Source organism: Lasioglossum baleicum, chromosome 5 (genome assembly GCF_051020765.1).
Source record: "Lasioglossum baleicum chromosome 5, iyLasBale1, whole genome shotgun sequence".
Classification (NCBI taxonomy): Eukaryota; Metazoa; Arthropoda; class Insecta; order Hymenoptera; family Halictidae; genus Lasioglossum; species Lasioglossum baleicum.
Window position 1 is genome coordinate 10,389,310 of NC_134933.1, and position 18,092 is coordinate 10,407,401.

Genomic DNA, 18,092 nt, shown 5'->3' on the forward strand with positions numbered 1-18,092 from the left:
TAACTTTAGTATTGAGGAACAGTTCCAAGCAAGAGGCTGTAGAATCATTGATATCAATTTTTGAAACGCCCTGTATGTTAAAAGAAAATAATGGACCTCTTGTAAACGGAATATGTAAGACTCAATTTTTGAACCGCCCACTATACAGGGTGAGTCACCTGACGTTGCCACCTCAAATATCTTTGTTATTTTTGAAGATACGTCAATGTCTGAAGCACAAAATTGATACCAAACATATTTTTGTTTTCATGTGATTTTTTTTAGAGATATCAAGGTCACCTTCATTTTTTTAAATGGAATGAGGTATTTTTTAATACATTAGTCGATGCAACTGGACATTCGTTATAAGAAAGTACTAACCTATGTATGTCGAAAAGTTAGTAGTTCAGGAGAGATATGTATTTCAATTTAAATAATTCTAAAACACCATTACTGTTGTACTAAGACATTAGCGTTTATTTACTAGTGTAACGTCTTAGTACAACAGTAATGGTGTTTTAGAATAATTTAAATTGAAATATCTCCTGAGCTACTAATTTTTCGACGTACATAGGTTAGTACTTTTTTATAACGAATGTCTAGCTGCATAGATTGATTTATTAAAAAATACCTCATTCCATCTTAAAAAATGAAGATGACCTGGATATCTCTACAAAGAATCACACAAAAACAAAAATATTTTTGGTATCATGTGAGCCTCACTGAAGCATTCAACTTTGTCCTTCAGATATTTGAGGTATTTGAGGTGGCAACGTTAGGTGACTCACCCTGTATAAAAAACAACACAAAGAACCAGATAATTAAGGAGAGCCTGTAACTTAATATTTGGATTTTTCAGATTGAAAAATAGAACATTTTAGTAAAAGTAGAATATTTCTCGGCCAGAAAAATTAATTCACAGCGATGCCCTTAACGAGGCGTTTCGAGGTTACGGGGAATATAGAAGAGGGGAAACAGTAAAATAATTTCGGTGCTTCAGGATCGATTCGACAGTGGTCAGAGGGACGAGGAGCGCAGGAAAGAGAACAGGAAGGAGCACTCGAGGACGGTGAACAATCACCTGCTGGGCTCCGGGAAGTCCACCAAAGCGTTCTACGAGATAAAGCCCTCGATCAGAACACAGATCGAGAACGATCAGCTGTACTCGGCCAGTACACACAGGACACTGCCAGCCAGGAAATTCGTGCTGCCCACCGTCGGCAGCGCCTTCGGCAAGTTCGGACCGTATTTCGAGGACGGGGATCAGGACGCGAACGTCACCGCAAGGATTGGCAGCACTATGCTGCTAGATTGCAGGATCGGCATGCTAGGCGACAAGGAGGTCAGCTATTTTCGCTTTTGCACCTTTTGTCTCTCGCTTTTCGTGTTTCCCTTCACCAAGATGTTTTATTGCTGTTGGGAACGAGTTTTTGACGTTGGTAGCACGATATGAGCTTTTGGGCTTTTTGTTCGACGTTTTTCTTGTCGAGTTTTATGTAGAAGACTACTTTGCGGTTGTCCTAAAAGTTTCTTTCACTACGTGCACATTCCATATTGCTAGATAACATCAGCATACACAAACAACGCAATCTTCTGTTCGTTAATGTTTTATTACTCCTTAAGCTTCACCTTTTTTAACCATGCCATTGGTTTTCTTAAGAACTACTCTGAATTTGCACTGAAACGAACTTCCGGGACAACCTAATATTAATGCAAAATTATAACAATGAAACACAATTATAAAACGGAAGAAAATATTTTTTTAAAATGCTAAACCCAAAAGACATTATTTGATTGTGTCAGTGGGAGTGATTTCTTGAGGCACGATTTCTGATTGTTGCTATTCGACGATCGTCTCAGGTCGTAGCGTTTCGAAAAAGCTCGGATTCTTCGTTTGATTATTTTTTCGTTTGCCGTGCGTATATCTCGGTCTCTGTCGACCATGTGAATTCAGTGTATTATTCCGGCGCTTTTACGAGGCGACGTTTGATGCGGCTCGCAAAATAGGATGGACGGTGGCATGATGAAAAACCGGCTGCAACGGTCTTGTTAGATTTTTATGATCTCCCGCGTTCCACGATATATAAAGGTCTCGCGATGATGAAGCGCCAGGTGAGAACTTGTTTCCGGTTTGATCCACCATCCGCGATGTAGACGAGAGAATTTATCTAGTCTCTTCCTGTATTAACCAATCGGATTAAAATACGGTCTCATAGAAAATAGAGTTTTGAGTAAACTACCAAGAAATTTTCATTTACCCATTGTAAATATAGATTCACAATACACAAACGAGTGTCGGGAAAAATGGCACGGTTGCACTTCCTCGTGATTTCTGCATCCGTCAATACTCCCTTTTAATACGATCACCATGAAATCCAGGGGTGTAATGTAACGATGATGGATGAGATCGTAAGTTACGATTTCCTGCGTTCCCCGGTGACTGAAATATTCGGTTTCCTTCAATCAATGATATTGATATTGATATTGATGCGAGCGAGCGAGCGAGCGAGCGAGTCGAACGTCACAATTACTCGTCGTTCGCGATTTTCACCTCATCAAATAATTTTACACGTAGATACACGCATTTCTTTGTTCGCAGAAGGGAATAATAATTCATTAGCACCGCTTCAACATGTCCGGGACACGGTCGCGTTAATTCCACGATTGATACAAATTTGATAAAAATTAAGTGCGTTGCGGCTCTCGAATATATCAGCAATCAACTGCTTGGAACGTACACACAGAGGGTTCGATGAAACGCATTTAATATTGAGCTCGAGTGATCACTCTCTACTTATTATTTTTTTAATCAAGAAGGTTTATACTGTCCCAATATCGTTTCATCGAGAATAATTATGACAAATGTTGAATTCGAAATGTCGGGCCAATTATCGACTGTTCTTCGACATGGAGATAATTATTTGGTGACGCAGTTTTCAGAAAATTTGTACGAGACTACCCCAGTTTAATGTGTACTCATCATGAATACCTGTAATAGCATTCTTAACTATTAGACTGCAGATTTTAAATACTATATAGATCTTTTTAAATATTATTGTAGCATTTTCAAGCTATTAAACCTGTTAAGATCAGTTTCACCAAAAAAAATGGTTCATTAACACATTCGCTACCAGCATTTGTTTCGTTGCTTACTTGTTCGAAAGTTTTATTAAATGCAACGTAAAATTATGCATTCGACTATGACTTTAAACAACGAAGTGCACAAAATGACTGTTTTTAAGTGAACTGTCAGATTATGGATGTCACATATTTGTGACGGTGGTATCGAACATGTTAATGACATTCTTAATTATTAGACTGTAGACTTTAAATGCTATATAGATTTTTTAAAAATCCTGTCGTGGTATTCTCAAGCTATTAAACCCGTTAAGATCAATTTCACCAAAATCGATCACAATTCCGCGATCGATTAGGGCAGTTCGAGGGAAAACGGCGTAGAAAGAGGGACGATCGCGGGATTCGTCTGTCGCGGCTGTCGCGGAAATTTTCGCGCGGAAATCAGCGTCGGTTTTCATCGAATTCCGCGATGAAGAGGGAGAGAGAGCGAGAGAGAGAGAGAGTGGTCGGTCGCTTGGGATTCCAGATGGATTCATATTCCCCGGAATACGTAATGCGAAACCGATTCCGACGGCAGCCGTGCCAAAGTACGAAAAGGAGCGGTCGTCCGTGCGCATCGATACGCCCCGGGAATATCAAGCGAGTTTATGCGACGGCGCTGTGCGAATTTAATCGCGAAACAACGAGGCAGCCGGCCAACTTCTTGACTAGCCTGTCGCGGACTTTGACGGCCTAGGACGAGGAAACTTTCGATTATTCCGTGATAACGACATTTATGAGCCGTACTCGTTCTGTGAAATGACGCGTGTTGTGCCAATAGCCACAACTTATGAGTAGTCTGTGTTCGAGCAGTGGGTAGAATTATCAATGTTTAGAAATGAACTATATATTTATATTATCAATTAACGACTGACAATTTTTCTTCACCCATCCAGAAGTGAGAAATAATTTTGAAACAGCCTGTGCACGTGATCGATACGTTAGCCTAATTGTCTCACCGAAGATACAGAATTCCGGGCACGCGTCGAAGCGTTTCCAACGCGTTGACATTTTCCGCGACTTGTGAAGTTCGCGGAATTACATTTCCATATGTGACGTAGGGAACAAAGGGCCCTTCCACCGCGGGTCTGGATTTTGAATGGTATCATCAAATTTATTCTTGCCCTGTTTGTCGGACGCTATGCGGCACGCGCGAAAGGAAAACGGAACGTGAACGTATGCTATCCCGCTGATAGAATAACGACAAAGGTGCCCGGTTAATTGTAAACATTAGAGGACCGAGGTTCGTTCAATTACACGACAAATTGACTAACAAGGAGTCTTTTGTAGCCACGTGGCTGTGTGGCTTTTCATTTAAGGTTTGTACACTCGCTCTTTCCCACCTTTGTTCCACACCTCGACGAACAAACCGAACTGTACTCTAATGTATTAACAACAATACGGGTCTCCGGGGAATCGAAAAACTCCGGCGAACTATCTTGTGGTTTCTTCCGAGCGCTTCGTCGTTCTTAATTATTAATTAGATCGCGGAATTTTCCATACAGTTTTTGGAGATCAGCTTGGAACTGTGGGGAGAATTCTTTGGCAGTTGCTGTCTTAATTTTTGTTTCAGTTTCAGAGAACATTCAGCTCGTTCTAATTATTTATGCAGAAAATACAATCGCATATCTGAAATCTCATGAAACCAATAATTGAAACAATGTAATTTGCAAATATTTCTCCTGTCAGTTAATATTATATCTCGTATCATCTCTTTCAATGATAAATTTAACAATAAATTCGCAATATTTTGTCTGCTTTATGAAACCATCTGTAACCTCAATCAATGTTTCATCAAGATACAAAATAAAGCAGTGTAACAAATATAAAGTGAATTCTGCCTGGACTGTCCAATAATAAAATGTTTGAAACAATTTCTCAATTTTATGAAGCGACTTTCGTCTCATTACAGGGTTGTAGAAATAAACGAAAAAGATTTCAAGTAGTTGTTTAATTTCTACGGAATTGGATTGATCAAACGACACGCGACGCTGCTCATGTACGCTCGAATACTCTCGACAATGGCGTTCTGTTACGCGACGGTTACGAAAACGATTCGCGTTCGGCCGGGGTCGAGGGGAATTATACGCCGTTAAACGGGCGTCGTTTTATGCAAATGTCCCGCGGAATCCCCCGGATTTGTTAATTAATCGAGTGCGAACGGCCCGCGGCGGCCGTTTTAAATACAATACGTTACACGATTACCCCGCGGACGAGACATTACGATCGCCGGCAGGCATTCATGGCACCCGCGATGAGATACACGCGGCGCTTTACACTTTCATCGCAGCATTGATCGCCGCTCGGATTGCTGATCGTTGAAAAATTACTCGAGCACTTTGCGGTTCAGCCCGCGATATGTACGCGCTCACTGATAATAGTTTAAACGATACGCCGGAGAACCTGCGTTAAAAATTGAAGGGAAATTGCGGGCGAATAGTTTTTATAGGAGACTTCGTTTTGCTGGAAATCGCGATTAAAAGGTTTATGTCGCGCGATAGTCAGACACGACTGCCAATTCCTATGCAATGTACTCCATTAATATTCAAACGTGATTTTATTGGAACAGGGAGTGAACTGAGAGAAATTTTCTTCTACATTTATAATGCTGTCCTTAATTGTTAAGGAACGATCAACTATTTTTCGATGACATTGGATTTTAACGTTATTTCACATTTTCTATTCGATACCCTTTCGATTCTGACAATTTTCACACATTTTACTAATTGCGTTACCATTGGAGAATTCATTCAGATCGGTAGAATTGGAGCGTGATAGTCAGACACGTCTGCCAGGTCCTATTCAATGTACTCGACCAGAATTTAAACTCGATTTGCTCGGAAATGGAGCGGAATGATAAAGAAGAAATTTCTATTCTACATTTTCGATCCAGTTTTTCCTACTGACTATATTTTTATTATTTCTTTCAATCGCCAGACAATGACAAAGTATTTTCCAACCCAAACTCGTTGGCTTTTTTGAAATCGTTCCATATGTTCTTTGTGTCACTCTTCAGTTTCTGTCAATTTTCACACGTTTTATTAATTGCTTTGGCGATCAGTAGAATTGGAGCGTGATAGTCAGACACACCTGCCGAGTTCTATGCATTGTCGCCGACAGAAATTCAAGCTTGTTTCACCGAAAATGGAACAGACTGAAACAGATTTCTATTCTGCATTTTTAATCCAGTTTTTCAAAAGTCATCCCCATCTCAATAACCAGCACATCAATATTCAAGTGTACCTCTTGTAAAAACTCAAGTGGATCGTTCAGCGCGGTGCGTATCAAATATTAGCGACTGTGAGTCCCCGTCGATCAATAGTAATTAGCTGCAGATTACGTCCGCCGTATCCCATTAAATCCATCGGTGTAACCATCAATCTCCCCTTTGTCCCAGCGACTGTAACCTCGATACTTTGAGCGATCCATTCGAACGGATCGATGATTGGTCTCAAAGCTTTGACAGGGGGGGCCTTGTATTTCCTGCGAGAAACCCTTTCGTGATGGCCGCAATGGCGCGGCCGGTGGGTAGACAAAGCTTGATAAACTCGTCGATGTCTACGCGGGCGTCTTTATCCCTCTATCGCGACACTCGACACGTACAAGAGCCCCGAACACAGCCCATGGGAAAATAGGGAATGGGTAGAAGATGGCGGAGGAAAAAAACGCAATGAGAAAAATAAGCCTGGCCTTCGGTGAACGGGAGAAACCAGAAATTATTACTGCTCGCAATTTGCTCGCGGATACGACGCGATGCCACCTCGATTGCTCGCCGCGAAATTATTAATTTTCCACCGGAACCGCTATTTCATCCTCGACACAATGCCCGTGGTTTTTCTGAACCTTCGAATCCGTGATTCATGGGGCAATAACGAAGGATATTTACTGTTGAAGGTCGCCTGGCTGCAGCAACACAGCGAGGACTCGTTCAGGCTGCTTACCGTTGGCAGGAACACATACAGTATTGACCAGAGGATCAGCCTCAACTTCCGGTAAGGAAAATGTACACCCTTCAGGAGACGTTTATTCACGTCAGATTAGAAAATTACTATTAACCCTTAGCACTCGAATGACGACCCTGAGGCAGAGTTGGGCAAAAATCAACTAATAATTAAAAATAACTAATAGTCTGATTGATTGTTAGTTAAAACTTAAAAAAAGTCAGTTAGATCTTTTTGATTAGTTAGTCATAACAACATTAGTTAGTCACAACTCTAAGTAATCGTTAGTTATTGCTTATTAGTTATGATTAATCATTAGTTAGTTTAAATGATCAGTCGTCAATCTTTGGACATTTATTTTTTTTGTTATTATTATGTCTTATTTTAACTTATTGCCATTTTTAGTCATTAGTCATAGTGAAATTCTGATTGCGTATTTAGTCATTAGTTATGCCATTATAGTCAGTATTCAATATTCATCCTTAATAAAAATTTAGTCATTATTCATTAGTCATTACGCTCAAATACTTATGTAGTCATTACTCATAGTCACGATCAAGTTTTTACTTAGTCATTAATTATTAGTCACTTGTGTAGAGCTTACGGAGTTATTAGTCAATAATCATAATTGTGACTAGCGTTTGCCCAACTCTGCAGGAGACGTTTATTCACGTCAGACTAGAAAATTACTATTAACCCTTAGCACTCGAATAGCGTCCCTGAGGCGCCACTAAAATTTTCTGTACCATCATTCAAAATATTGCTTAGATTATTAAATATCATCATCAATGGAAAAATAAATATATACTACTACTAAACATTTAGGTATTGTATGAGGTATTTATACCAATTTCATATACATAAAATTTAAAAAAGGTTATAGGGAATGGAAATTATAGGGAGTTAAAATAGCTTCGAGTGCAAAGGGTTAATTCGCTCACTGAAATGTTTTTAAAAATGATGATAGTATGTGATACCACGAAGAATTTCGTACATTTGATACGTTATACACATTTTATGCACGAAGAGGCAAACGATCGTGATTTTGGATGAAAGAAGGCGGTGAAGGGTTTTAAATATTTGCGGGGAATGTCGGACACGGACGTGCCAACCGCCGAGATTGGAATCGATGCGTCCATCAATCAGATTTCACCGTCGGAAACTAAACCTGTGAGGGGTGAACGTCGACGTAAGGGGTGGAGAAAGATGGAGGTGACTCGATTTTCCGAGCGTTTTGACGCGAATCACTCTCGTTCTCAGGGGCTGGCACGTCGCGGTCGATCACAGGCAAATGAAATTTTCTGTCTGTTTGATCCTCCAGGTACCCGAGCAATTGGAGATTACAGATACGGTACGCGTCCCCGAGGGACTCCGGCCTGTACAAGTGCCAAATTACTACGCATCCGCCGATGGTTAAAAAGATTAACGTGGTCGTCACCGGTAAGTGAAGTCTTTCATCCTCAAAAACTCTCACCCCTCCGAAAAAATGCTCATATAAAAACTAAAATAAAAATACGAACAGCTTCACTCTGAAATACGCCGTTCACACCGGTAAACAGTAACTCAGAAACATTTTTGTTAATCTGAACAATTAATAACCACACAAGCGGTTGATGCGACACATGAAAACTACAAATTATAACAAAAAAATATTTCAATTGCCGGCCAGATTTTGTATCGGCGAATGTATTTTTTTTTATTGATACTTACGGCGATCATTTGGAAAATTAATTTATTCCATGATTCTGCGAATTGTTCGCACGGAATTTTATTAGAGAATTTACGATATTGGAAATGAGAAATACTTGAATATTATTTTGTCACTTTTATTTCTCGTATCAATTGTTTTTATTTCCTTTGGTATCGTTCGATCAAAATTTTAACAATTTCAAAGGAACGAACGATCGGAGAAACTGAACACTTTAAACTGCGAGAATATAGGTTCGCGGTGGTTATTGGGTGTCCGACCATAAACTGACCCATTCTACTCGGTACTCAAGTGTCTGCTTCATAGCTGTTCATAGAATATTGTGGCTCGTATATTTGCCCAACTACTTATCGAACGCGTCTGACCACACGTGGGCCTCTACCACTTGCTGCTGGTATTGGAGAATCATCGGACATATGAATGCATTTCTTCATTGATTCTTATTTTAAAGAAAACATTTGAATCAATTTATAAAAATTTATGTGTAATATTATTCAATGATATAATTTCTGTAAAACCTGTCAATTCCTGTTTCCTAATTTCTCAGTAGCTTATTTAAAATGCTTATTTAAAATACGACAGAACTCTCCCCCGAACCTAATATATTAAAGGTAACCGCAACAGATATGAACTTCTACTCTCTTTCACATCAATATCATCTAACACGATTCAAATATCAAACAAAAATGATTCAGTCGTTCAGTAATACGAATTTCCACATACCCCATAGACATTACCGCACCGACCATTTTCCTCGGAGATGCTCACGAACCGTACAATCAGCCCTAAAATCAGAATCCTGCCGCAACGAACCCACAGCGAACAATCTTCGAAATCTGCGGGAGTACCGAAACGATACCAATCGTAACAGTGCACACAAAAGTCCTCGCACCGGATACTTACCTGGGGACTCGGTAGGAGTGTTCGCCGAGCGAAATCCCTAACACAATTAAGACAGCTCGAGGAGGTTCGGTGGCCGTTTCTAATCCACTTTGCGCGGCCACTTAACCGTAACCCGGTTTCAATGAACGAAGGTCGCGTCGGGAGTCAAAGGGAACGTAAACAAAACCGCTCTCGTTGTCCTGTTAAAACATGTCTGGCAAAAACAAAGTGAAAAAGGATCAAAAAGCAGAGAGAGAAGATAGGTCGATGGTGGAAGATCTTTCGTCTCATTTTCCGAGGGCGTTCTTCGAGCATCAGTCCGGTACATAGGAAGGTAATCCCATCGACGTTAGGAGAGCAAGGCTTGACCAAGACGACGGAGGAAGGAGGTCTCTCTCCGGTGTTCGGTTTCGGGGACGAGTAAGGACATTCGAGAAAGAGAGAGGAAGAGAGAGAGAGAGGGCTGGAAAGGGGACGGGCCAGAAGCTAGTAGCCTGGCTTTCCATCTGGAAAGGGTTGCCGGATAGGTCTCGCGTATCCCCCAATCCCCTTACGTCGCCAATTCGGTGCAATGGAAACCCGCATTTCCTCGGCCAAAGCGCCTCGTGCCCGGTAATCTGATCTGATCCGAAGAGGGCTCCGCGCGCGCGGCGCTCTCGCTGAACAAAAGCCGCCGTAAGGACCAAGTAGGGCAGAACAAACCCGGATAGACTGACATTGTTACACGACCTACCCTTCCACTGTCCATCTTCGACCGACCCATCCGCCGGACTGAGTTCCTCTATCAATCGTCCCGACCGCCTTATGCAATGCCGGGCGGCTGCTACCTTAACTCCTACTACCTGGAATTTCTTTGAGCTGCGGCGCCGGATTCGCCGGGGTTCGTTCCGATTTCTGGACTCTACTTTTCTTATGTAGACCTGTAGATTTTGACGAGACAATGCCAAAAATCCAAGTTTCAATCCTAGGGAACCAGTGGTTCAAAAGTTATGAGTGTTTGAAGTTAACGGTTATTCACCGCGAGCTTGTGCTGCCATCTAGCGAGTCCGCTCGAAAAACGCTGATGATTGCTCAAGTTCCAACACTCGTAATTTTGAACCGCTGATCTCCTAGGATCGAAACTTGGATTTTTGGCATTTTCTCGCCAAAATATGCAGGATGACATAGGAAAAATGCAAAAATTTCTGCTTACACAAGGAAAAGTTTCACCGAATTCTGAACTGTTGAAGAAGCTAAAAGTCCCTGTTCCTCAGGATCTTCTATCTACTCTAATCGAGTCCCCGTCAGGTCATCCGACGACGAGAACGATCTCTAGCGATCATCGAAGCCACTGCATTGTCCCGGTAGCTGTTTATTCCAGCCAGGCATTGTCGCGAGGACATAATGGTTGATTCGTCGAAGGTTCGTTTGTTCTTCTTCCCTGTCCCGTTGGTCCGTCATTTCCCGTCTTTCTCCAGCGTTCTTTGTGCGGGGACCGGCTGGAGAATGCGATTCAACGAGCGCTTCCCCGGTTTCACCGAGATTTCCATGGCACTTGAGCGTCACGCGAAGCTCATAAGTTATCGTTTCCAGGGAACAATGGGCTCTCGGGCCGCGTTTATCGACCGGGATTTTTTCTCCCGCAGCGATTCGACACACGCCCCCTTGTCCGACGAAAGACCCGACAGGCCACCAAAGAAATTTTACTTCGAGTTGGAAAGTCACGGCTGTGACGGGGGTAGCTAGCTGCACGAACGAAACAACGTCCGCTCGCCGGCATTTGTTCTGACCTACTTTGCCCGCGCAGCCGCTTTTGTTCATTACCCTTCGCCTAACCATTCCCTCATCGAGAACACTCGAGTCACCGAGAGACCTGGAGACAGCAGTCCTGTAAACAACAGAGGCCCCGCAGTTTCCACTGTTTACTGCTCTTCAAGATCTCGCAGGCTGGACCGAGCTGTTTTTATGCCAGTTTTCGGGACCGTGAATTTGAACGACCAACAGCCGAGATTTGATCTTCATGTTCCTCCGAGATTGCTTTTCTTCGTTAATTCATGGAAATTGGTCTCTGATATGCATTTACGGGGGACGTTATCTAGCGCCTATCGTTAGGGATGTTTTCACTGTTTGCAAAGTTTTTATTATTTAGAGGAGATTCAACCTGGATAAACCTGGTCTAACAAACCTATTTAGTACATTGACAAAGAAAGTTAATCTCCTCTGTAAATGTCCAACGGCATTTCCGTGGAGAATTGTGTAACCAGAAATTATTGGAAAATCCGTGGAATATTCGAGAATTCATACTATTCAAGAATCGTAATAATGTAAGTTGCCGCGCGGCTTAAGCGTGGACACTTGAGAAGGAGAGAGAAGGTAGGATGAACGGTGGCGAGATTAATTCCGCGGACGTCTGATCGGAAACAGTGGAAATGACACAAACTGCGTCAATAAAACACGGCGTTCATCAATAACGGCCGCATGAATATTCATGCCTCATGAATACTGGATTAAATTTATTTAAAACTACATTCAATATTCATGAATCCCTATCGGCTGCCACCTTCTGACAGCTGACGTTCCATTGTTGTCTATTGATTCCACGAGCTTCTTTTCATGGCCTTTCACTGGGTTCGCTTCGTGTCTATAGAATCTTAAAACGATCTCGCGCTCGAAACAATCTATACACGCTGCGGCCGCGTTCGAAGTTCATTCAACGGATCTGCTGACCTACTGTGCAATACTTATTTACAGACAGAAATTACGTACAAATTTGGGTCTAGCAGACTAAGAATGGTCCAGCGGCCCCACCCACAATTTTTATTGATATTGTGTGGAAAACAACGGTTTTAGGTTGAAAGATAACCCCCTAAAATACCCTTTACTGTATCATTTTTTTTTCTCGCTTGTTAATTAAGATATTTAGATAAAATAAACGAAAATACTCGAACTTACGATTGTAGTGTGGCCGACAGCCAGCAGCCGCTGCTGAATGGCGTCGAATCGGCCGTTGGTTCGATGAAGAACGTAAGTTAACGATTTGCAAAAAATATAGTATTCCATTTAAAAAAAAAATTATTATTATTATTATTATGTTCCACCAATCCATCATCTTGAAACTTTTGTATATATTAGATAGATAACAGAACATTGTTCTCGAATTTTTTGGAAGTGGTCATTCGAAGGGTTGCTTGCAATCCCCACCCCCAAAAAATCCAATAATTTTTTTCTACCCTTAATTGGTTGATCACGATTGTGAAGAAAATATATGATACGCAGGAGGTAAGTTCGAGAATTTTCGTTTTTTTTTTAACTAAATATCTTAATGAACAACCGAGAGAAAAAATGATACAGTTAAGGGTATTTACCCCCATATCATCCTTATATGAAGGGTTAGTGACTTAAAATTTTAGGGGGTTATCTTTCAACCTAAAACCATTGTTTTCCACACAATATCAATAAAAATTGTGGGTGGGGCCACTGGACCATTCTTAGTCTGCTAGACTTATTGTTGACTGTACACTGGGTACAATGGAGTTCAATGTGGAAACGTTCTTGGACTATATTCAATAACTGCATTAAATATACAAGGTGTATATTTAGCTTAACTATTTTCGTGTTCTTCTTGCACTAAATGTCTAAGCTGACCAACATATTTTATAGAAAGCTCAATATAAAATCATTTGCTATACACTTTCTACTGTAGGGTACAAAAGCGTCAACAAGTTTCACTTTTCCGAGTTCCACACAATTTCCACGGTGAGCCAATAGAACAACCGCATAGATCTCGGCACACCGTAGACTGGCAGCGACAATTACGACATCACGGTGACGTACACATCCACAGACGTGCCTCAGTTTAATTATCGAGCGAGCAAGGTGTACGTCGTGAGACGAGAGAATTCGGAAATATGGCCGACGTGAAACAAGCCTCCGAAACAGAGTCTCGATCGTAAAGTGTCCGGCTATCTGGGATTCTTCGTTCGACGTTGTTCCTACCCCAAAACCGTGCACGTGAGCTCCCTTCTAATTAAACGCGATTTCCACTGTGAACGCCTTCCCTCGGAAAAGTCTTTGAAACTTCCTTTGTTTCGTTTCCGGAACAATGCAACACTTCTTTCGAACGCAACGAATTTAGTACTAATCTGTAAGAAAGACTACACTTCTGAGGAACGTTCATGGGTTCGTTAAAACAATCCTTTATTTTCTCTAAAAGAAATTTTTGTCCTAATTTTTACAAATTTATAAATAGACGTCTACAATGGAACGTCTTTGGAAAATCATCTTTAAAATTATTGTAATCTGTAAGAACAACTCTTTATACTTCTGAGGAATGTTCGTGGGTTTGTTAAAACAGTTCTTTATTTTCTCTAGAACAAATTTTTGTCCTAATTTTTAAAAATTTATAAAAAGACGTCTACAATGGAACGTATACATGTATTCTATACAGAGCATCCCACTATAACGATGTACATTAACTACACAATTTAGGAAACGGATGATCGGAGTACAATGTTCGTAATGTAAGGTATAATTACGTAAATAAATGAATGGGGAGCTGTGCATCCAGGGCAATGTCAAAATGCCGGTGTGCATTTGCGCACGTGGTTTAATGGACTACTCCTATTTGCGTAATGAACATCCACCGGGGAAATACTTTACAAAGCGGTCCGTTTTAAAGGATCCCAGAGACGGCGAACACTTTGCGGCGGAAACTAATCGCTCGCGTGTCTTCGGCTAAGGGACGCTCCCAGCTCTCCCTACTTAATCGAACCTCTTTCGTGAATATGGAAATTTTTTCGGTCGCGCTAATTTGCATTGCGACCAACCCTAGCCCTGGGAAAATAGCGTGGGTAGACGGTGGACCTTCCTGGAACTTTTAAAACGAGTGACCTTGGACCACGCCAGACTACCCTAAAGGGTCTCGAAACGAGTTTCCAACTTGAAAGTACTTGGGAACAATTTTTTCGACAGACTGTGTTACATAAAATTAATTCTTTGTCGTGAGAAAATTGTAGTTGTAATTCGTTCTAAATTAGTCAGGAGATTTTGTTTGGTTTTTTAATGAATGTTACTCGTTTCGGTACAAGGAATTCAATTTATAAATCCGAAACACCTTCGAATCGTGAGATAAAACATCCGCAAGACGCAGAGCTGAGAAAATGAATGTTCCAGCAGGCGAAACCGGTCTGGTTACTTAGAATATTGCTGGATCAGACTAAAGAGGAGTCGACGGACCTGCAGACGCGGTGCGCGACGGGAAATTGAATTCGACGTGACGAGAGGAGGGTCTCGCTCGAAATTTCTTCGGACAGATCATTTTTTAAGCTGCTTTCGGGACAATGAACGAGCACAGGATGAAGAACGATGCGCATCCAGCCGGCTGGTTTCCCAGGAGGACATCAGACCGGGAGGAAGAAGCCAAGTATTATTTAAATTGGATTCCGTGATTCCGTATGGTGCGGTTTCCACGCTGCCTCGCCACTGATCTTCGACTTCCCCCTCATCGCAAATTGATTCCGATGCCGGAGATATTAAGTCCTTCCGATTTCGTGCGTTCTTCGATGCCACACCCGGTAGTCGATATCATCCCTCAAAAATCTCACAAAAACAATTTAATTACTGAGTACAATATCGCAGGGATTAGTGTTGATGTAAAAGTGAACATTCGTTTGCACGATCGTGCGAATTCACACTTGTCGAAAGCTCCGGTCGCCGGAGAATCAGAATTTTAGCGAAGCTTAATTTACTTTGTAGATTCTCTGTATACATTCGATGAGTTTTTACCACGAGAATCATGCTTAAATAAAAGCTGGAAATCAATGAAGTGTACCGTGAGCACACTCTCCCGGCTCTTCATTCGCCCATATTTTCCTAGTGCTTCTCGAATTCGCTTCGTATCGTTTGAATCTGGTCGGTGATCGAGCGAGATATTTTAATCGTTGTGTAATTCGACGCTCGAACACAAATGAATTCTGTTCCCGATACTGCTTCGTCAAAATTCATGAACAACTCTAAAACGGTAAATACATTAGAAGAATTAAAAAATGCTGTTGTACTATTTTTGGTCTACTAAATATATTAAAAAAATATATACCTGGTCGTGTTTTCATAAAATACGAATGTTTCCAGAGAAAATAAATTTCTTTCCATTAATTACAATCTTAAACTGTTCCTTGAGATTCAAATTGCATTAATAAAAAAAAAACTACATAAATTTTCTATCCGCGACTATAAATGGCGGAGCTATCCAAGTGGGAAGCTTCGTGGACAGTAAACTCTCACTTCAGACAGCGTTGTATCGTCAGGCTCCGTGGTTGGACGTTGCACAATTATTTATCCGGCGCGATCAATCGGGGAACGAGCATCATCCTCGGTCTCGCGTGACGTGATGAATTGCCGGGGCCCGTCTGTTTAAAGTGATCCATCTGTGTACCTTATGATGCCGGGACAACGGGTGTGGTTGGCTTTTTTTCTCGCCCTCTCTCTCTCTCTCTCTCTCTCCCTCTCTCATCGGAACGTTTGCTCGCGGAAAACCTACATCCTAGATACCGTGATTCCCGTCACGCGATACCAGAGTTTTCAGATTTAACCGATCTATCGGCGTTACAGGCTTTCCGTTTCGAGTGGCTGACAGCCGGATCAATCGTGTGTCCCCGGCTTTCGCAGAATGTTCGACAGACCGATACACGATCGATCGATCCCTGCCGATTTTTCCAGTTTCCCCAGTGTTTTCCTCTTTTCGTCTCTTGTCTTTCTCCAGCCTTTCTCCCCCGTTCTCTTCTCCACGGCGTTTACGCTCCGAGAACGCGCGTCGCCCGAGAAATCTGTCGCTTTCAATATTCCTTAGTAATATACCGGCTGCATATAAATCGAAAACTTAAAGGGAGCCCGCGTAAATATTGTAAAAGATTGATCGCGGACCGTTTCGGGCACGGACGCGCGAGTACCTTGCGGGTGGTGAATATATCGAGCCGCATCCGGCCTTTTTAATTCGCGACTCCGAAAATCCCGTTGACTGATAGCGGTATTAAGAGGCTCCCGGTGAATTGGCTTCGCTCACGTCTCAAGCGGTTCTGCTCTGTCATCGTCGCCTGTACTGCGAACATTAATCAGAACGTACCGCGCGATACCGCACCGACGCGGTACTACTTCGCACTGACTTGTCGCGGAACTGCTGCGCTAATTTCTTCGTCATCGTTCGATCTGAAATTCTTTTGACAAAAACCGGCTGCACGGACTTCCATGAAACTCGCCAGGGCTTTTACCACCATGTTGTACTACGTCTGCGAATTATTGTAAATTTTTATACTGGTAGACTGTCACGAAACACCTCGGGAATGACTCGTTTCTAAAATGCTGTTCTAATTATCTTCATCAGTCTTCATACTAGGGATTTTTTCAAAAATAAGCAAGGCAGTATCGTTGTTGTATGCTTCAACTATGTTCAGGAACTTTCGCAAATTTTTATCGCCGAAACTGTGAACGTGCTCGCACTCTCTATTAGATAATAAATATCTTCAGATATTCACTGCTTCAAGGCAACGCATGTTAACAAACAGAAGACAGTGCTAGACATGATAAATTACTTTTATAAAAGCCCTACACTTGATAGGCGAATGAAATGCATGTAACGTTAGTTGATAATACTTCACCGCGAATTTCAACGATGCCTGACGATGAGAACAATGAAACGAATTAGCTCGCGTCAAAGTCTATTTTCATTTACGTTGGCGGGCCTGTAATGTCGGCGGATCATACACCGACTTAATCTACTTACAAAGTCCTCGGTGGTACATATTATCATCTCCGCGTTGGTAATAGGCGTAGATAGGTACAACGATATTAATTATGATCCTTCAAACTTTCACGCAATTTACCAAGTTACTGTAACGTCGTCTGATCGTTTGCTGGTCTAATCTACTTTGTAACAAAATATTGTTACAAAGGTTCTAACCGTTACCCCCGTACCGTGGGAAGATAAGAACGGAACTGCTACGCCATGATTCTTCAAAGTTTGATGCGATGTACAAAGTTCCACTGTTCGACCACATACTGGCCCAATCTACTTAAGAATCGTTACCTTCCACCTGATAAGAGACACTGCGGAGGGACGACGCGATATTAATTATCTTTCAAAGTTTGATACGGCAAGTTATACTGCGCAAAGTTTTGTCTGACAACAGGCCAGACTAATCCACTCGCGAGGTTTTGCAAGATTCTATTAACAGAATCGTCTGATAATCGATGAGCCTCCGCTAAGACGGGAATATATCTTGCACGAGGACAGTCCTATTTCACTAACCGAAGTGTCTGACCAACACCGGGCTATTCTACTTGTCAGCCGTCCGACTAGTGACAGATGCATTCAATTAGCTACCGTCTGACGGGACACCAATTTATTCTACTTAAGAGACACCACTGGCTCGGCGATGGGCAACTGCTTAAATTAATTTCGACGTGCTCTATCAAATATCGCAAGCTTCTCG

General features: G+C 41.8%; 1 protein-coding gene across 1 annotated transcript in view; it reads left to right on the plus strand.

The window, feature by feature from the left end:
• Positions 1 to 18,092, plus strand: part of LOC143209156 (uncharacterized) — a 321,762-nt gene that overhangs the window by 241,049 nt on the left and 62,621 nt on the right. Inside the window, exons 6-8 of the mRNA XM_076424475.1 lie at positions 980 to 1,321; positions 6,991 to 7,088; positions 8,359 to 8,477. Of these exons, the coding sequence (XP_076280590.1) occupies positions 980 to 1,321; positions 6,991 to 7,088; positions 8,359 to 8,477 (559 nt within the window). The remainder of the gene's footprint in view (positions 1 to 979; positions 1,322 to 6,990; positions 7,089 to 8,358; positions 8,478 to 18,092) is intronic.